General features: G+C 38.1%; 1 protein-coding gene across 1 annotated transcript in view; it reads left to right on the plus strand.

The window, feature by feature from the left end:
- The window catches only part of LOC111934701 (transcription initiation factor TFIID subunit 4-like), a 146,630-nt gene that overhangs the window by 26,337 nt on the left and 98,434 nt on the right, over window positions 1–21,859 (plus strand). The window contains exons 8-10 of the mRNA XM_023934879.2: window positions 7,030–7,135; window positions 11,171–11,285; window positions 18,535–18,704. Of these exons, the coding sequence (XP_023790647.2) occupies window positions 7,030–7,135; window positions 11,171–11,285; window positions 18,535–18,704 (391 nt within the window). The remainder of the gene's footprint in view (window positions 1–7,029; window positions 7,136–11,170; window positions 11,286–18,534; window positions 18,705–21,859) is intronic.

The following is a 21,859-nucleotide window of genomic DNA, read 5'->3' on the forward strand; positions in this document are numbered from 1 at the left end:
AATGGAATCAAACATTACATTAACCAGGCACTTAATGACCCTCAGAGTGGTTCTCTACAGACAAAAGCAGCATCAGACATCAAGAGTTACTGCATCAAAGATCTTAACACAGCAGTCATCAGCTCAGGTGCCAAGCAGACAACACAGCAGCAGCTCCATATCAGCCCAGTAATTGATGATAAGTATTGATTTTTTGGTAGTGACAGTGATCACACTGTCACAGTTCTCAGTGCTCCTCGAAATCAGAGCACAGAGCTGCTGGCCATCTTGCCTTGGACTTGTCCAGAAGAGGAAGATTGCAGCTGGCTTGCCTGAGGGTAGCCAGCACTGATGGAAGAACTGGCTGAGCTCCAGGTTTTCCAAGCCCGAAGCTCATTGGAGAGAGTTCCAGCTGGCTTTGCAAACTGTCCAGCTGCAGAAGGGCAAGCTTGTTTTAGAATATAGATATTTTCATACCAGCCAGTTATGGTAGTCCAGTTTCCCTTAAAACATGAAGGGTCTGTTAGCTGTTCCTTCCTTTGTCTTTCCTGTTTCTCAAGGATGTCAGCTGAGGTGATGCTTTCTCCAGTTACACTGAGGTTCCTTGCAACATGGAAATCCTGTGCACGCTGTCAGCATGCAGCATAGCTTGCACAAAGGCTTTGAAATGTGCAGTGTTAGTGGAGATCGAGCAGGAGACTTCTAATCTGTTTTGTAAAATACTGGAATCATGTTCCAAACTGAAAAACAACACTTTATAAAGCTGGATAGTGCTACTTTTACATAAAGAAAAGGGGAACAATCTTAGGCTAACATTTTATTGATGAAACACTAACGAGATAAGCCAGCAATCAATTTTTTAATTGTTCTGAGTGCAATAGTTAAAGTTTGTCTAAATTGCTATTCTTAGAGTCCATGTGCTCTGTGTTGCCTTATACATGCAGACATTGCCTGTCTTGTTTTGGCTGTTGCAGCAGGTAAAATTTGTGTGAATAAGAGAGATATTCTTTATTGCACATGTTGAGGTGATAAGTAGATTGATGGGGAGTGGAGATGGATTAGCACTTTATTGTGTTGGAACTGAGTGCATCATAAGGAGAAAGTACTCCTGGAGATTAAAGCCAAGTATTAAACTTGAGTGATAAAGAACCCAGTAAGAAAATCAGTGATCCATCTTAATTGAAACAAATTTAATTAATATACAAAGCTGTATAAAGATTGATGTAGGTCTAGAATTAGGAGGGGTGTGTGGAAATACATCTGCACTGTTACAGCTGCACTAATTGGGCACAGTGTCCAGAGGGTAGGCTCTGCCATATTCTCAATTACATTAGAACAGGATTTGCTCATTTACTGACACTTCCCCTGCACTTTCACTGTGGTTGGAGTCTCTCAGAGTTGAGATAGAGTAGTGGAATTTGGAAACAAGATAGAGCAGCAGAATAAGAATTATGTAATATGGGGATGTTCTCCTTGGCTTTTTAATTCTACACCAAAGCTTTTCTGGCATCACTTTTCTGTTCATGAATAAAAGTAATTTGTACACTTTTTAGTGAAATTTTAGTCTTGTCTTGTCTGCAAGGCAGCTTAGAAATGGAAGAGTAATGGATAGCTGTTTGGATAAAAGGAATATTCTCTATTAATTAACTAATAAAGATCTAGCCACTGACATGGAATTTGGTGTGCACTGTAATTTAAATTGAAATGGCTGTTGAGCAGTAAATATCTGGGATCCATTAACAGGAACAAAGCATGTACATGACAAATTGTATGGCTATTTGAAACACAGCCTAGTGGTTTTCTGAGTTGTTATCATGGACTTTATCTTCAGAATTTTGTGGGCTGTACTTTAATATAAGGAGAATATTGTCACTGATTGCTGTTTGGAAACCAATACCAAAAGGCCAGGCTTGAAAGCAAAAATTAAAATAAAAGCTTAAGAGAGTTGAACACACATAACTGGGCCAAACACTGATTATAAGGAAGAACAAAAGGGAGAATCCATTTTTAGGAACACACCAATATGGTATAAATATGAATAACAGGATACAATTAAATGAAGTAGGATTTAAGTAGGATATAAGGCAAAATATCCTTAAAATGAGAGAATATTAGGTGTAGATCAAGCTTTCAAGGACAGTGTTGAAAAAGCCATAATTAAAAACACTCAAAAGTAGACTCTGAACATTGTAGGAAGAATTGTATAATAAATTGAGGAGCAGGTGGTACAAGTGATCTCGTGACTTCTGTTTTATTTTTCTTCATTTCTTTGTTGAAAACCTATACTCAATGGAATAATATTGTATTAACATTAAAATTTATGTGCTGAATTTTTAAATAGTCAATTTTTTTTTTATTTGGGGGGAAGAATAATTGCTTATGCAGATCTTGAGGTACCTTTGTAAAACTGTAGCTGCTACTGCAGTGTGGTTAGCAATGGTAAATATGAATTCTAGGCCCATAAAAGCATGAACATTGTAAGTTAATGCTGCCAGATTACATGATAGCTGAGGTTTGATATGACATTTATCTTCAGGAGTGAGTAGACTGATAAATCACAAGTGGCATAGCCACAAGTGAGTTAGCAAGTGTTTACTCATGAGTGAAGATAAATGTCATATCAGACCACAGCCATTCTGAATTTTATATGTTTACGCGTGTCTTGTTTCTTCTTTCCACAAGATTTTTTTTTAACTTAATTGAGAGAAAAAAAAATGCTTGGTAAAGGATATATTTTTGAGATTTATTTTTGTTTTTCATTCTTTGCAGAAGCTCCTGTTTACTGTGGTTTTTGTCTTTATTGCAGTACTTGATAGGTTTTGGATCAGATGCTTTTGTTGCAAAGGGTGACTTCTGTGAATTGAGCCAGGCTGGTTTTGCAGCCCTTGTCAAGTAAAAGGGAGGGGCAAGTAAAGGTTGGAAGCTCATGCATCTGTACTGGTCCAGGACATTTGCAAAATCCTTGTCCTCAGAAACTTTAGCAATGAGTTCCAATCCTACTGGCCTAAAGGAATTTTCCTTTCAGTGTTTGTAGGTAGTGGCTCTTACTTCCTTTTGTCTCCCTTATGCAGGCATGAGAAAGCCTGATAACTTCTGTTCTCTTTCTGCTTCTGTGTGTTTGATGTGCTTTGGCTGGATTCTTTCTCAGTCTGTAGTTGGTTTTGTTGTTGATTATTGGTCTGTGTTCATGTTTGTGATTTGTTCTCTGTCCTGCAATAACTTCCACAGTAGATGGCATGGAATGATCATCACCTTTGGACTTGAGATTAGAACCATTATTTTATTCTCATAGAGTTACCAAATCTATGCTTTTTGAAGAAAACCCTTAGAAAAAAAAGAGTATTTCAGCTGTCACCTCTTTGTAATTTTGATTATCAGTAGTGTGTGATTGTTGTATATCCTTTCTTGTCTTTGTGAGCCTGCTGCCTTACAGAAGCACCTTTGTATAAACATCCCTTTTTTCACCTGTGGAAATACAGTCAGCTTTAGCAAAGGGCAGAGTAGTACCTGCAGTGTTCAGGAGGTGAGAGGAGGAACTGGTCTGGCAGAGCAGACAAATGGTGAATCAAAGGAGTGTGAATAGTGGAGAGAGATGACAAGGGGAGAAGTGCAAAGGTTAAATAAAAAGAGAGGGAGAATACTTCCTATAGTGAGAAATGTACATCTTACTTTGCAGAAAAATGTTATTTTATAGAAGAAAAATGTAGGTAACTTTTCACACATTGCACTTGGAGAAGCAATGCCATGACTTTGCTGCTTTAGTGTGTCCCTAGAAGTGTTCCAAAGTGCAGCCTAGGGACATGATTCTTCAACTTTAGACAGATAAATTGAAGAGGAATAACTAGTGTATGACAGTACTTGCTGTCTCAACACTGTCTTGATCCTAATTTTGTTAGGTAATTTTGCCATTTCCCAAACTCTATCAAATCTAGACAATGACTAAATCACATTCTGTCTTTTCTATTTTCTGTGCCTTTGTTGTTCTGTTGTTGTGCTTGCTGTCCTCAGGGGCGTACATAATCAAAATGCTTCCCTATTTAGTGGAGGTGGAAGGATGAACAGTTTCTGTAAGCTCTGAAGACTTCTGTATTCTGTCTTGTTATCTTTTGTGACTCAGCAATTCAATAAAATCTGTGATGATGTGTTTATGGACACAGTGGTGAAAGGTTGGAAAGGAATCCTGGAGGCATCTTGTGCAGCCTCCTGCTTACACACTGGGATGGCTCCCATGTGTCCAGTCATGTTTTGGGTGTCTTCAAGAAGAAATGACACAGCCTCTCGGGGCAACCTTTTCCAGAGCTTGCCCACCCTCATGCTAGTTTTCTTTTTCTTATATTACATTGGAATCTGCTATATTCCAACTTCTGTCTTTGGTGTTACATCCTTCTGCACATCTGAGGGAGTCTCTGTCTTCTCTACATCTTCCCAAAGGTGGCTGCAGCAGCACCAAGATCTCCCCTTTTCTGAAGGCTGGGGTAATGTCCCTGATAACCTTGGTGTCCTAAAACTTCTGTATCTGCTCTCTCAGTCTGGGTCAGTGTTTGTGAATCAGCTTTGATTCAGAATATGGACAGATAACATGGGATACACTTGTTGTGCGTGTTTTTAGTCTGTGAGAAATATGAAATAATTCAAATTAATCATCTCCCAGACCAGCTTGCTAGTACACTTGTTCATTGTCTACAACGTTTAGGTCAAGCCAAGGATTTAATAATAATGTTATCATGTTGGGAAAACAGGAAAGAGGATTAGAACAGTTGGAATTATCTTAATTGATGAAGTATGGCTTAGATAGTAAAAACCAATTAATTTTTAATAAAAATTTATGGCTATGTCCCTAGTTTGCCTGCATAGAAATTACATACAAAGAAGTATGAAGTTACAAACTCTGTTTCAAAAACAAATTGCTAATGTTGATTCCTCAATGACTTCCAGATCTGGAGATTGCATCTGTGTTGAAACATATCTTAAAACTCCAGTACAGAAACTGGGATTTAGTGTAAGATGCTACTCTGAACTCTGGTGCAGTTGTTCTTTTGAGAGAGTGTGTGCATGTTGCTGATTGCTTTCTGTATGGAGTTTAAGATGATGATTTTGGTCTCTGCCCCTTGGAAAAGTTTGTTTCTCAACAGTTTTCTAGACTTTCTCCGTTAGTACATACATTGAAATCGTAGTACAGTACTTGCCAAAAGACAGTTCTTGGAATGTATTAGATGGTAAAAGAAAACATTGCCATTTATGTCATCTTGAATGGTTAATACTGTCCTGTCTTTAATGGTATTAGTGGCTCATTTTGTAGGGTATTCACATGAATTAATCAAGGGAAACACAACTTGGTTCTGAACTTTAGAATTTGCCTCGTAGAGAGAAAAAAATGTAATTGCAGAAGATCACTGTAATACCAGATAGTAATTCTGTCCAGAGGTCATAAAATCTCCTTTATGGCCTGGCTTCTGGCCCGTTAGGGTACAGCAGCTTTTCTTCACTGTTCTCTGAAAACAGATCCAATAAATTATTGTAAAAATGGCAACATTCTCCTTTTTCATACCAATGTATCCTTTCTTAACATGGGCTGTTCAGTCTTTTTACCAAAACCACATTTGTTCATCTTTCCTGTGCATCAAAATGCAGTTAAATTCAACTTTATTCTATTATTTTTATTGATCAGTTGTTTGTTTCCTGTTTTTAAGCATGGTAGTTGCTTTATTCTTTCCCTTCTGAGTGTGACTGTTGTTCTACATCCACAGGTTTATTATAACTTTTCTACTCTCTGTATTTTAGGATGTACAAAATGCAGTTTTGTAACTTCAGAACAGCCCTATTTGTTTTTTCTCCAAAATACATCACAGATCCCTGATTGCTCTTTTCTTGTTTGTAGTTTTCACCTGTCTCCCTCCCAGTTTTGGAGCCCTGGTTCCTGCTAATGGAATGGTTTGTGCCTTGCTCATCATCTGCTTTAGCGTCTCACTTGCAGATGCAGTTTCTCCTTTCCTTTTCTCCATAGGTTGCTTTGCAGTCAGAGATTTGTCCACTTGTTGTCCAGCTGAGTGAAATGGTTTCAGATGCTCCTTGTGGGAGTGGTGCTGGGTGGAGATGCAGCGTGGTGCTGCCTTCCAGGAGGGAATGCTGCATCCCAGGGCGGGCGGCTCGGGGCTCTGCAGGCACCTCACACCATGGCAGGAACTCATTGTGACTCTGAGGAGCACTTGGCTTCTGAAGTTGCCATGCCCAAGTTGTGGTTGGAATCTTACCCAAATAGCTATTTGCCAGTGGTTTATTTTCAAAGTTTATTTGTGTTTTTTTTTACAGCTCTGCAGCATCCACACATCTTTCTGAATCTTCTGTTCATTACGTCTGTGCCTACCTTGTCCTTGATCATATAAATGTACATTTTGCTGTTGATTGAACATGACCCTTGCACGTTTTCTATTTGATTTGATTTGTTTATGGGTCACATTTTAAGTTTCTAACCCAGGTTCAGTTTTGGGGAAGGACTTCAGAACCTGAGTTAGTAGTAAGTGAAACCCTGAGAATATCAAATTAGCATTTAAATGATCACCACAAAATTTGATTTGTATTCTTGTGTATATCTGACTTTGGAACCCATAATATTTATAATTTATTTTTAGTATGTTTTCTTTAAAAAGCGTAGATATTTAGTGCAAGGCCTAATGTTTGTAGGTGGATTCCACTACAATTATTGCAGCATTTTCTTCTACAAAACTGCTTTTCTTCCTAGTAAAATTTCTGAAGACAAAAGTCTGAATTTTAATATTAACCTTAAGAATTTGAAATACATTTTTAGTGAAGGTTGTGAGATATGACATCTGTGTCGTATATGATTTAATTTTTTTTAAGGTATAATGGCAAAATAGGTATATACACACACACACAACCACATGCATTACATGAATATGACTTTTGTCAGCAGCTGGTTGTGCTTGTAGAGATCCACGTGCTTATCTTGGTAATTACAGGTATTAGTGTATTTACGTTGTGTGTGTTTGTGTATAAAGAGTATAATATAAGTATACTTTTCTTTAATAATAGCAGATTATCCAGTCAACATCTGCTCAAACTGTGAAACGAACCCCTGCTTGCCAGACTACCCAGATTAGGATGCCAGTGGTAATAACTCAGACCATTAGACCACAAGGTATGGGTTTAAATGTTTTAGTGAGATTGTTACCTTTGTATGAATTTTGTTGTAATTACAAACGAGTAGCATGGAAGAATGTACAGTGTTGACATTGGCAACATTGTTGACATTTATTTTTACCTCATGCTGGCTGAAAAATGCATGTTTTCATATGCAGTTTCAAAGTGTTTCAGACCAACACAGCGAAATGTTTTGAAACAACCTTAGGACTAAACTCTCACATGTTTAGCTCCTTACTTAGCAGTTTTCCATCCAAAGTTTTAAACCAGGTCAGGAGCTTGGCTTTCACTATCCTAAACTGTAACTCTGGGCCAAGAAAGAAATTCTTCAGTTTCCTCAAGCCTAGTGGATGCCTCAATTTAATCATCCTACTTCTAATTCATACTCCTGAAGCAGAACATGGTAGTCCCCATCTCTGCAGCTACAGAGGTCAAGGTGGAAGCCCTAGAGAAATTTGTCAAGCCTCAGGTTGGTTTTCTTTGACTCCTGTATATTTACTTTTGGGTGAGGTCAGAGACTGGCTGCAGCAACCTGACATGTCATGAATAGCCATGGCATGTGGTTTGTACACACCTTCCTCATCTGTCTGTGCACAGGTGGGTTCATGTCTGGCTGATACTTCCCACTTTCTAAAGGATTCTTGAAGCCTCCTTTACTTCCTAATAAGCACCCATTTGTTTCTTTCTGCCACTGAACCTCTTAGGCTTGGGTTTTATTTTTCCTGAATATGTGTGAGAGTACTTATTGGATGTGGGCATTTACATGATTGAGGGTTTGTAATGGAATACAGAGCTTGTCATCCATCCTCAGGTACTGAATTAGGAATCAAACTAGTTCAAATGCACATAAAATTTGTTGCTGCCTACTTGACTTCATTGCTTGGTTGTTTCTGTTCTCCTTGGGAAAAAAAAACCAAAAAATGTTTAATAGCAGTTGATGTTTTACTTGCTCTGCTCTCCTAGGGGAATCCAAAGGTTGAATGGACACAGAGACCAAGCTGTCACTGTAATCCTGTAGGCTATTTTCCAAGTTAGGAAGAAATACAGTTACTCACCATAAAATGTGTTTGTTTGATAGCACTGATACTCATGTCCTGAGTTTGTAACATGTCCATGCATCTTATAGCATGAGCTTTCACTTCTGACTAATGTGTTTGAGAGTGAAGGCAGATTTCATTTCTTTGCTTGTTCAGTCTCCAAGTTGTGAATGTCAACAGTGTGATGAGAATTTGCATGATACTGGCATCTGTCAGTAGGTTTGGAATATGAGTTTATTCTTGGTAGTCCTTGATCAGCCAGTGCAATACAACTTAACTGGCAGTTTCGCTTATGGTAGATGGTTTCATAAAAGCCAATTTGTGCAAGGTCCTACTTTCTGGTGAGCTTATTCCAATTTACAGGTTTGGTTAAGCCTTCCCATACATTGTTTTATTTACACAGACAAAACAAACAGGAATAGGCATTTAGAAAACATCTCAGTATAAAACCACTCATCCTGCAGCCCACGTTTAGGGAGCAGTGTGCCTGTGTGCTGGCAGCACTGTCAAGAGTGCATCATTGTGGTATATTGTTAAAACCTTTTACTGTAAACACCAGTGTAATGATATTTTATACTGACCTAGGCATTCCTGCAGAAGGAGATAATATACTGGAATGGGACACCATCCAAATCAAAATTACAGTAGCATGATTTTGTGGAGTGTGACCTGTTAAGGATAATTATCTCAAAACTGAGCTGACCTCCACAAAGTGCTGCATTTTTCCTCCTTGACGGGAGTGAATCTCCAAGCCTAATATATCTTCAATACATCCATGTGAACAGACTGTAATGCTTCTTAAAACAGTAGTTTAGATCAAACTGGCAGGCTTTAAGGACTTTTATATAAATAAGATTACTTCCATGCCAGTGGAAGTAACACCATTGTTACTGCATGAAAAATTCACACTCCTTTAACAAAGCACTCTATTAGTATAATAATTAGGTGAATTCCATCTTATGGATGGAGGAATTGAGCCAAATAATAAAATAATTAACTTGTTGCAGCTATTTAACCAGTGCTGAAATACAGCTAGGAATTTATGAGCTCCTAAATTTGGGTTTATTTTTCTAGATCATGCTAATTAAATTTTGAAGCAAGGATGCAGTGGTGAAAGACTCTGTATGTCATTACCAATCCCATGAACTATCTAGGCCCACAGGTGATTATAATTTTCAAAATATGCTCTGCCCATAATAAAAATGGATATTTTAGGCATATTTTATGTCTAATCTTAGTCATGCACAGTTGTGATTTCTTTAAACCAGAAAACTCAAATGTCATCCCGAATCTTACATTCAGTTTGCCCAGTCCATTGGGTAGAATTACATATACTTGAGATGAATATGAGACTTAATTCTTCCATATCTATATGGATATACATGTTTTGGGGGTGTTTTTCGATCAAAAGTTATTATCTGTAGAAAACAAAGCATTGATGCTGATTCCAAAAACAATAGATTAATTCTGGAGGAGTGCTGTTGTTACTTTAAGTTTGCCATTGCAATCATTTTTCAAGATTAACACATTTTTAATCTTCTAGATCTTAATTGTACAAAGCAGAAATCTGCTAATTTTGTTATTGTATTATTTCTTTCTTTCCTTCCAGTTCACTTAGTAGAAAACCTTTCCATTAGTTCATCTGAAACAGATAAATGAATTGCCTGGTCTGTGAACTAATGCTGTCTGTGACATCTCATGGACCTTGAATATTCTGATGACAAAATATTTTTATTCCCCAGGCTTGAGCCTGAAGTCCTAAATCTGGTTTTGTATTTGCTAATGTTGAGAGTCCACATTACAGTTTATTTATAGAGATGGAGAACTCAACAAACACTATCAAATTAGTTTCTCTTTAAGATCATATGTTGGAGTCGATGAAGACTTTAAAATAAAATTTAAAAAAAAAAAAAAAAGGAATGCAGGACTCAGTCAAAGCTAGCAGCTTTGTATTAGCCATGAAATGTTCTTAAAAGGATTTATTAGGGTAGTTGTGTTTCAGATTTTTACTATTCATGAAAGAAAAATATTGTAACTCTACCGAGGTTCTTACCATGCCATTCATGTGCCACTGAGTCACTGGGGTGCAGGAACAACCTCCACGTCCTTCCCAAAGTCTCAAACACTGCATCTGTAATGCTCAGTCAAATGGAGTGGTACACACAGCGAGGTGAGAGCTTTTAAATCAAGTAGACATGAGTTGTCTTTACATGCCAAAACACAGGGGGGATTAAAGGAAACCCGAAATGTAACCCAAGTAAATGTGTTCAGGCAGTCAGGGAGGGCTTACCCCAACAGTTTCATGTCAGAGAGGAATTTAGATCTCTTTAATTTACTGAATGTCCACCACACTTTGGCTCATTTAGAAAGCCCTGTTTTACCTGTACTTCAAGACTTGTAAAGCCTAGATACAGACATGAATTATTTTTGAGTCATTGTTTTCAAGATGAGAAAGTAAAAGACAACCTTTATGGGGGGTGTGTGTCAAATTTGGCAGTAGTCTTTTTTCTTTTATATGCAATGCAAAACATTTTAAAATACATGCAGTGTTTTCAACTCTGAAATACATGTTTTTCACTGCAATAAAGATCAATTACTATATAGAAAATGTAAAAGGCATAGCTAATACCCTGAATAACTCTGACTTTAAGTATTTGTATTAAGAACATTTCAAATTTGCCTTCTTTATTCTGTACAGATTATCCAGAAAAGTGGTTTACTGGCAATTGCAAACACACTTATAGCCATTATAAATATTATAGCTGTTTATGACCAATGTTTTTCAGTTTTGGAATCTGTTCTGTAAATATTGAGCAAACTGTAATGTTAATATAAATTTTGTATTTTAAATTGTTCTTCTTCAGCATGTAGTCTTTAAAAATAATAACTTCCTTTGTTTGCAATTTACAGACAGTTAAATTTAGTTCCTGGACAGAAGGTTCTTTGATGTAAATTGTCTAAGACAGCTCATAATAACATTGCTTGGTGTTTTTCAGGCACAGTAGGGAAGGCACCAACAATACAAGCCAGTAAAAGTCCTGGGGGCTTTGGTGTTCAGGTCTCTGCAAATCAGAAAAACAAGCTGAATGACCCTGGAGGTGGTTCTTTCAGGTAAAAAAAGAAAAAACAATAATAAAAAAATGCAGCAGGGTGGTTGGGGGGGATCTGAAGTATAAAACAGAATTTAGAATTGGTGTAACACCAGAGGGCAGTCTTTTACAATAATTCCTGTCTTTTTTTTTTTTTTCCCTGGAATTGGGTGGCAATTTTCATACTTAATTATATTTTTTTATAAAAGGGAGGGGATCATGACATATCTTGGGGATTTTTCTCTTAAATGAACATTTTAACGTTTAACAAAAGAGTAGATTCTGTGGATTATATTAAAACTTCTGCTGAATGGAATTATGTGCACGAGGATTTAAAAGAAACTGTGGTTATGCTTTGCATTCTGCTGCTCCTGTGCAATGTGTCTGGCTGAGAATTTGGGGTTGTGAGGACAAGACCTTTGTGGAACAGCCCCTCCTGGGCCAGGGACAATCCCAGGGGCCTGGGAGGGGATCCCTGAGCCTGGGGATTGTTGGTCCTGGTTCCAAGGGAGGGGATTCCTGAGCCTGGGGATTGTTGGTCCTGGTTCCAAGGGAGGGGGAATCCCTGAGCCTGGGGATTGTTGGTCCTGGTTCCAAGGGAGAGGATCCCTGAGCCTGGGGATTGTTGGTCCTGGTTCCAAGGGAGGGGATCCCTGAGCCTGGGGATTGTTGGTCCTGGTTCCAAGGGAGAGCTTGGCTGTGTCTGAGCTTCCTTAGGTCATAGGGGCTCTGTGAGCCCCTGTAGGAATCAGGTGCTGCAAAGGTTCAGCACAGTAGCAGTGATGCACTGAGCTGCTCTTGCCAGTTCTTTATACTCCAAACTTTTATTTATATATATTTGGGGTATTTTTACTTTTGTAGTGAAAAGCAAATCTTATGTTTCCTGCATTTTGCTCTTGTTAACACCATTTTAGATGTGGTAAAATATTTGCTTTCTTTATTGAAAGACAAAATATTCCTAGATTTTAATTTTCATCCTCTTATGTTGCTCAAACATAATCAAAACACTAATTAATTTTCAGGTTTATGCTTTTGCAGGTGAAATAAAAGAGAATTTGTAGCTCTTTGAAATATCTCTGCTTTGAGGCATGTCAGTATTGTAACTAATAGTGGTAGTACTTAGTATTAATCTGGAAGCAAAATCATTCAATTTTTTATTTTCCAATGCTTTTGCCTCCCACTGAGTATTTAAATGAATTAAAATGTCTGTTGGGTTCAATTGTACTGTCTTAATAAGTATTTTTTATGTTTGTAAGCAACATGAGCATTTATTCTTCGTTAGTATAGCTTTCAATTTTACATACACCAAAAGGGACAGCATTTTTTTAACTGGATGTTGTAAACTGTGCCAGGATTGATTCTTGCATTCACTTAGTTTATACATAGAATATATTAGGTTAGCTGGAATTGTTAATTTTCCCTTGGGGAGAAGCAAATGCTCAAGGCACTGATTGATAAATCAATAAATCTTTAGTGAGTTTGGTAAATAAGCTGTCAAGGGTGTATGTCATTTTTCCTCTAGAGAACAAATTTTAGTCAGAATTAATGTGTTTGTTTCCTTACATTGTTTTCTCCTTCAAAATAGTAAGACACAAAGCTGCATTTAAATAAGTCCATAAAATTGCAAGGATTTATTAAACAGCAGCAAAGATCAAGCTTTTTCCTGATATCTCAACAAAGAATTCAGTTGTTTGCATATTTGCATTTCAACCCCTAACCTCTCCTGAGGACAAATAGATGTCTGACTATTAAGCCTAAAGGCACAGAGCTGGAAATCTGTATTAATCCTCTGAATGCTGACTAGTTTTCCTCAACATTCCCAGCGTGTGTGAAGAATGTGTTTTTAGCCAGAAGGCAAACTGGCATCTAAAGCAAAGCAAGAATTTTGAAAAATAGTTGTGTTATGTATAAATTTATTTTGCCCTTAGTGTTTTATTATTGCATATTTGTTTCATTATTTTACATTCTGCTTTCTTTAAAATAACTTATTTGAGCTTTTCACTCTTGTGAGCGAAGTGTTGGTCACTAGAAACAGAAATTTGAACTTCATTGTATGGTTTTTGACTTGTTTTTTTCCTCTTCTCTATTCTGAACTGTAGGAGATACAAGATGGAATTACATAAAAGATCCAGCAATTAAGAATTTTGCAAATTGCAGCTATGCCTTTAAGGTCAACGTTAATTAATGAACTGTAAGACTGCTCACATGAGTTCACTGTTACAGTAGCTGTTCTGCAATGTGAAGCTGTGCTGTGAAATTTTAGGTCACCTTTTTTGGTATTAAATTTATTGTTGCTGTATTTTTCAGAGAGAACTGCATACAACCCCAGTTAGGTGACTTCTCAACTCCGTTACTACCTAAGGACAGAAATTTGAATTTCATTTTTAGTGGTGGTTCTGTTTGTTTTGCAAGCAGAGGTCTAGGCTTGGGTTTGTACCAGAACAGGCCAGCTTGAGGTTTCTGTAGTTGCAAGAAGCAAAAATCCCACTGAAGTCTGCCAGGGACCTGTGCATTCATCCACAGCTGCTGCTCATCACCTCCCCTGGACCCCTCAGAGTTCCCAGTGACACCAACTCCTCCTGCTGTGGTGAAAGCAGCAGCCTCCCAATCAGTTCTTACCCACAGTTGGGTGGTGGTCACTGAAGTGCAAACATTAGTTCCTGATGTTGAGCTAGAATAATTTCAGTTGCAGGGTCCAGCTTCCCACTCGGAGTGGGTCTGGTTGGCTCGGGGCCCGCTCCATGTGTGCTCTGCATTTCTCCAAGGATGGAGGTGGATGTTTGTCCTCTTGTGTCTTCCCACCACTTCCAAAGTGTGCTGAGCAGGGCTCAGAGCACTGCATGGCAGGGCCAGAGGTGAGCAGATCTGTCCTTTGGTGTGGGCATGATGCTGTGTTCTGTTTGCCATTGGCTGCCAGGTAGCCAGGTGCTCCTTCCTTTCCATGGAAGCCTTTCCTTTGCTGAAGTGGAACTTGCAAGTTACATCCTGGAACTTGGCAGTGTCAGGTTTTGTACAGCCAGTGTGAAGGGGTTTGTTTTCAGAGATAGTTCTGTGAGATTTCTGAGATCATTTGAAGCTGATTTTAGTGTCTGTGTTTTATTCTGCTGTCTGGCTGCGTTTTGAGGTAGACTCTATGTGGAAATTAAAAATTTGTTTTCAGACCTTTCTTGCATAGCCAAAAAAAACCCCAACTCTGGTTTTTTATCTTATTTTCATTTTTAAAAATAAAAGTTTAACAACATAAGCAAAGTAGCTTGCCCTTGAAGTGGTAGAAAGCTAATGTGGATGTTAAATGGATAACTTTTAAAGTTTTCTTCTCAAAATGCCCTTGAAGTTTTTGCTTTTCCAAATGAATATTTCAAGCTATAAGTGGATTGTATTTTTTCCATATATTTTAAAATAAAGAAAAATGCTGACCAGAAATGTGGCCTGTTCTGTCAGCCCTTTTGCCTGTCAGGGAGAAGATTCCACATAGACTGTAAATGAATTGTGTGGCAAACAATATTAGGGAGACATTCCAAATTATAACATGAAAGTCAGAATAAACATTGTAGTTAATGTGTAAATGGAATCTATGTCATTGTAAACTATATTACAGTAGTAATTACAGTAATTTCAAGTCACCATTTTTATGCCATGTGTTGTGAATCTCTGATTGTGTGATCCATGGAATCTGTGGGATGTAGGGACTTTATCCTAGTGACAGGCAATTTCCCTTGTAAGAGAGAGCGGAGTCAGTAGCAGAATGAGGTCTCCATTGCTTTATGCATTCTTCTGGCTTATTTTGGGAGCAGTTCAGTGTTGCAGTTTGGGACATCAGTGGCTCAAATCTGACAAAGTGCACGAGAAAGAAAAACTGTGCAATCATGCAGTTATGGTTTGTTCATAAAGAAAATGACAGCAGGTTTTTTGATTTTTGTCTTAGTTTAAACAAAATCTTTGAAACCTTTCACAGATAACTGTGCAAGTGCTTTGGGTTTTCTTGCTTATTTTCAGATAATTTTTTTTTTTGTAATTGCATTAGTGTTTATAATGAAAATGAAAGGGAATATTGTTACAAGAGGTTGAATATAGGAGGAAGAATTGGACTCTTGGATCATTTTAAGATACAGTTCGTGTTTGGAGGGATTTTGAGAACTCATGCTGTCTTAAAAATACCATGTGTGTTGGAATGTTAGATTGATCCTATGAGACTCAGAATTTAATTCAGTGAAAACCAGAAATACTTACTGAAACAGTAGAATTAGGACGGGCATAGCAATATATGCCAAGAAATATGAAATTGTTAAATACTGTGCTCTGATGAAAAAGGAAAGATAGACAGTAATCATCAGTCTAGATGACCACTGGATGGCATCTTTGTTCCACTGAATGACTTCTGAAAACTCACTTATCTGGGCTTAAAAGTTCACTTTTATAGGAAACTGTTCAGCAAAAATAGCAACTGTCTTTATATATAAATGTATGTTTCAGTAGCCAAACATTTTTCATTATGAGATTCCTCAAAGTAAGGAAGGATATATGGATAAGGTTCTTCCTGTCAGGAAAAAATTATAATCCCAGCTGTGATAAATATATTTCTTATTCGCCTTCCATATAATACTAAAAAAAAAAAGGATGTACTTGCAATTTGTAGCTTGCAAGTGTAAGATGGAAGAAAATGATTCTGTGCAGGAGTTACAGCGATGGTCTTTGTAAGTGCTATTGCACTGGTTTTAATAATTTCATTGAAATCTAATTTGTGTCCAAAGTACTTGTCTGGTTTTATTTCAGAAAATATTTATTTATAATGTGGTCACAGATCTGTACACTGAATAAAACTTGGAGTAGCTAAACTGCTAAGCAGAAGGAAGGTAACAGATGAATGGTACTTTCTTCAGCTATGAAATAAGAGGAGAAAGAAGTATAAACATCTCTTACAAGTTATGTCCTGGAAGTCAAGACTGCTGTCCTGATTTTTTTGATTTATTTATTTTTAAATGGATGATGGCTTGAAGGAGATGGAAGTACCTCTGTCCTGGCAGTGTGCTGTGGAGGTACAGGACAGACTCTGGGTTGCTGCTGGCCAGCTGTGCCCAGCTGTGGCAGTGCTGCCTGGAGGCTCTGGCTCCTGCAGGGTCAGGGCCTGTGAGGTGTCACTGCTGCTTTTGTGGTTTGGTCAGTTTGAGATTCATTTGGAAATTCTGGGTTCAAGTCTGTGTTCCAGAAACTTCTGCTGTTTTACAGAGTTTTAACTTGATAGGAGTTAGTTTTTCCCATGGTGTGAGGCCTGCTGGATTTGGGCCTTGTGAGTCCTGGGTGATTCCCATTCTGTTTCAAGCTTTGAGGTTTTAACCCAGCAAAATCTTAGTTTCTTTTTGACCTGTGGTTTTTTATTTGTAGAATTACAGACTTTGGAGTTGGCCACTGAACATTTCAGTGGGTGTTGTTTGTGTGGTGCTGGGGCAGTCCCCAGGTCCCTCTCTGTCCACACCGTGTCAGATGTAAAGGTGACAGGATTAGAGGTGCCTCCCCTGGGAAGAAAGGCTGAGGGAATTGGGATTTTTCAGCCTGGAGAAGGCTTCAGGGTAACCCAGATGTGGCTTTCCAGTTCCTGAAGGGAGCCTGCAGTGAAGATGGGGAGAGACAGTTTACAAGGGTGTGGAGTGGCAGGATGAGGAGAAATGGCTCCAAACTAAAAAGGAATAGGTTTACATTTGATGTTAGGAAGAAATGGTTCCCTGTGAGGGTGCTGAGGCTCTGGCACAGGGTGCCCAGAGCAGCTGTGGCTGTCCCTGGATCCCTGGCACTGCCCAAGGCCAGGCTGGACAGGGCTTGGAGCACCTGGGACAGTGGGAGCTGTCCCTGCCATGGCTGGGGTGGCACTGGACAGGCTTTTAAGTTTCCTTCCAACCAAAAGCATTCGATGATGTTGCAACACTGTTCTCAGGAATTTCAATTTAAGACAAGAAATCAAGTGCATAACGCTCCTGGAAATTAATAGAAGCTCATTTGTATAGAATTTTTCTGAAAAGCATTCTAAAATATTCAATTTTCTGCCTCGAGTGTTCAGCACGTTTCTGCTGGTTTACACAAATAAAAGTCCCTTCTTGACATATTCCCACCTAAGAAAACAAAACCAGTATCACCATAGTGGTCTTCCACCAAAATTAGCTGCTGTAGTGCAGATAACAGGTAAAGGATGGGAGGAGAGGGAGGACCTAGATTATGGATTTCTGGATTTCCCTCCTTTTATTCTCAGACCTTACTTGCAGTTATTGGTTTTTACTGTGGGCATTAAGCTTGTTACAAGTGACAAGTATTTTAGGGTGCATGGGATGTGATTTATGAAACAATTTTTAAAAAACATTTTAAATTAAGCTTCGTTTGTTTACTTTATACAGTAATATGAGTCTGGACTTGAATGTTCTTATCCATATATATGTATTCTGAAAATAATATTCTCAAAGGTTGTGTAATCAGTCCAGAATATGTTGAAATAGTGTTTCTGTCAATAATAGCTGTGAAACAGAATGTGCTAAATCCTGATGGCTGTTTCCACAGCTCTGAGTCATACCTCAGACAGGTAGGAGGTAAAGATGCTTGGGAGATACCGGTATGGAAACTCAAATTTGTTTGTACTTTCTCAAGCTGTTGAAAAGGATGTTGCAGAGCCAAAAATGACCTGGGAGTTGCTATCATCTTCTCAAATGCAGCTCATTTTCCTAAAACTTGTTGACACAACTGATATTTATATGTTGCCAGAGAAAATACCAACAACATATTCAAAGCCACACTTGGAGCCCAGGTTTACCTATGAGCTCAGCATGGTCAAAGAATCTTCCCTGGCTGTTCCTGAAATTGTTTTGATCCCCATTTTAGTAGGAACTTGTGAAACAGTGCAGGATTAGAAATTCATAGTTTTGCTTTTAATTTCTGTTATTTTACCATTTTATGCCTGGTTTTCTTTATAAAGAGAAAAGCCCAGTGTTAGTGGTGATCATTGCCTTCAGTTTCCTGATCAGCCTGGTGCCACTGATATCACTGACTCTCAGATGAAGACACCTCTGCCACACTTTGTTACCAGTCAAGTTGGCCAGCTTCTGATGTTTTCCTATGATATGGTCAGAGAAATACCTGGTTGTTTCTGAAGATATTCTGTGAAAATGGAGACACTGGGGGTTGTGTCTCAATTGGCCCACCCACTGGGCATGTGGGCATGTTGATTTTACAAAAAATGAATTTATTACATGCAGAATTTGGTTTTATACGGCTTTTCTTTTTTATTGTAGAGATGACGACGACATCAATGATGTTGCCTCTATGGCTGGCGTTAATCTTAATGAAGAAAGTGCCCGAATTATGGCTACCAACTCTGACTTGGTTGGAACCCAGATCCAGTCCTGTAAAGATGAACCCTTTCTTGCTGCTATACCTCTCCATAAACGCATACTTGAAACGGGTGAGAAGCACATCCTTTCCTTCTGGGAGTGTTTCCTTCGGAGGGATGAGGTTCTGAGGAACAGAATATGCTTAGCACTTACCATGGTTTTTTAAGCATTTGATTACATAATTTTGTATTTCTAAATTTTCAAGGTTTTTGTGATAAAAGTGACTTACCTCAAGTTGGAAATAAAATAGCATGCTGGTACTTTTAAACTTCATACTTTCCCCATTTTTTTTTATCCAAGGATCTCAAAGCTCTTTGCAAACATTAATTATTTCTCACAATCCTCCTTTACCTTTTACACACGAGAAGATTGAAACAGAGAGGTAAAGTAAGTAGTACAGGTCACAGAGGACACCTGTGATTAACATTTAACAGAATGCTTAAGTTTCCTGTCAAGATTTTCTTTCCCCATACAAACCAGTTATTCAGTTCTTAACACCTGCATCTATATAAGTTCATAGCGATTTTCTTATGATGTGTTTTTAAAAACTGTGTTTATTTGTCGTGGCAAAAAGGTATGTTTATTTATTCTGCCATTTGAAAATGGAAATTTAAAAGCTTTAGAAGAATAACTGTTCAAAATCAGTGATGTTTTAAGGTTAGGAAATATGCTTATATAAAACTGAATGTATTTTATAATACATACTTTATTAATATACACTATATGTACTTAAATGTATAATTTTCAGCATAATTTTGCTTGTGTTTTCAGTGCCATCAGTGGCATACTAACCTTCAATTATTTAAGGATGTAAATTGTATCTCTTTCAGACCTGTGCCTACATCACAAATCTTAAGGGATCCAATTCTCAGAGTTTTGAAGATATGAACATAATGTTGTTGCAAATCAGTGCAGCTAGGTTTTTATAAGTCATGTGGTTGCTTCTGAAATGTTATTTGTGTTTGTGTTCATTGAATTAACGGGAGCCTTTTTATATTGCAGTTGCAGGCAAGTTCTTCATTGACTTATTGTCAGACTTCACTCTTGTACTTAACAAAATGCCATTTTAAGTTCCCCTTTAGAGAAAGGAATGGTTTTGCAGGCTGTAGTGAGCTTGCTGTGAGGATGTGATGACAGCTGGGAAAGCATGTCCTGCCTTTTGGGACTGGCTTAGCACCACCTGAGACTGCAGCCAGCAAGGTCTTCATGAAATGTGTCTGAGAAACTGTTGGGAGGGGTGCTCACATAATAGCTGATACAGGTGTAAGAAAAGGAAAAGGCAGCAGACATAAAACTGTTTTAAAGAATGGGAAATCAGTAATGAATTTGCCACATAAGCCTTAATGAGCTGTCTGGCTGTAACAATTGCTGCACAACACGGAGCTGTAATTACAAGTGCAGGACTTACAGGAATCTGTACATACTTTAAGAGCCACAGAACCCATCACACTATTCATCACTGCCTTTTGGGGTTTGCTCCTCTGAGGAACAAATCCCTATGGCTGTTTTTGAAGCTTTATTGGCTTTGATAATTGAAATGAAACTTTCAAAGCTTTTAAAAGCAGCTGCAGGGATTTACTTCTCAAAAGCAGTGAATCCAGAAGAGCGGCCACTCCTAGTGATCTCCTGCAGCCACTTTTAGAGCTTTATTTTGGTTTTACATGAAATCTTTTATAGTTTTGAAAGTGGCTGTGGAGTTCAGAAGTGGCTACTATCTAGGATCTATGGCTCTTGAGGAGAGAATTCCTTCAGCTGATTTTGAAGTTTTAGAAGCTGGGTTTTCACTGTGTGTGGCCAGATTTGTTGTTTGCTTAGGACCACACACAAATTTAGTAATTTGTGCTACTGGGCACTTAAAATAATGACATTGTGAGTTCAGGACAAGACTCAGTATTGCCATATGTTGCTGTGACAGCACCGGGACTGAGCAAAGCGCCTGTGACCTTCTTGAGCACATTAGGAAAAAGTCTGTGATGTGAGTCCTCATTCTTCTGTTTTCATTGTGCCTGTTGACAGTGAGATAAGATACATTGTTTCTTCTTACCTTTGCCTGAATATGACTTAAACAGATGTTATTTTCTACCTTTTGGTCTATTCATATTTAATCACTTCAGTTTAAGGGCAGGGTTTTAATGTTTTAGTAAAAGAGAGATTTGTGATGTGTACAGTATTAGGAAACTGCTCGTCTCCTTTCTCAGAAGCTAGATCTTTCAAGTTTTCTGTAATATTAATCTCCTCCTCTCTTTTCTGAGTAAGAGCTCTGTCGAGCAACTCAGTAGTGTTCCCCAAAGGCTGTTTCAGAGATTGTGCTTCCATTCACCAGAGTTGGAATATAAACTGCTAAAGTGAGAGCAGATGCTCTTCAGACTTTGGCAGTAACCACCAGCCAGATGCCTCAAAGTCATAGTGAAAGAGGTTTCTTAATATATTGTATGTTCTTATCTGTATTTGAGCTTGGCAGTGTTATAATCCAAAGTTTATTTTAAATCTGGGGGACTAATATTGATCCATTTAAATGGAAGAAGTAACTGAAAGGTAATTAATGCAAAGATATTCATCCGCTTCCCACATGCTTCCTTATCCAATTTTGTATCTAGTCATTTTGGGCTGGTAATCATTGCCATTTGTTCATGTAGGAAGGCAAGGCTGTGACTGTTTCAAATTCTTCCTTGATGCAAAATCAAGAGTGGGTATTTCTCAGCATATAATGTATTTCTTTTGTTATTCCACTTGGAATCATAAAACTTTAAACCCTGATCTTTCTACATGACAGCATAGCACAGTGAAACATATACAAAGGCTTTTGTTTCTCTTTTTGGGAAGTTGAGAGGCAGAGGTTGATATTCATCATGCATGTGCATACTAACTCCTGACACTTTCTAGGTCTTTAACTTTGTTAGTTGAATGAGTAGTGTTTCTTCAGAGGGGCCAGTAAGTTGATTAGACCCTCACAAATAAATAATGCTGAAAAATCCTTGCTTTTCCACATGGTTTTATGGGAACAAAGCAAGAAAAATAACCTTCATAATTCGTAGTTGTTTCACTTTTGTTGATTCATATGTCACTTCTTGCTGGGTGAAAATGCTGAGTTAGGTTTTAGAAGCTAGTTTTTGACACTGAGTTTTTGCTGTTTACTGAATGATGAAGGAACAGGCAACAAGTAATAAGGCAGGTTTTTAAGTGTGACAGTTTTCTGTAGTTCATAACCATCTTGTGAAAATGGAGA

This window comes from Cyanistes caeruleus, chromosome 12, assembly GCF_971803275.1.
Source record: "Cyanistes caeruleus chromosome 12, bCyaCae1.hap1.1, whole genome shotgun sequence".
Taxonomy (NCBI): domain Eukaryota; kingdom Metazoa; phylum Chordata; class Aves; order Passeriformes; family Paridae; genus Cyanistes; species Cyanistes caeruleus.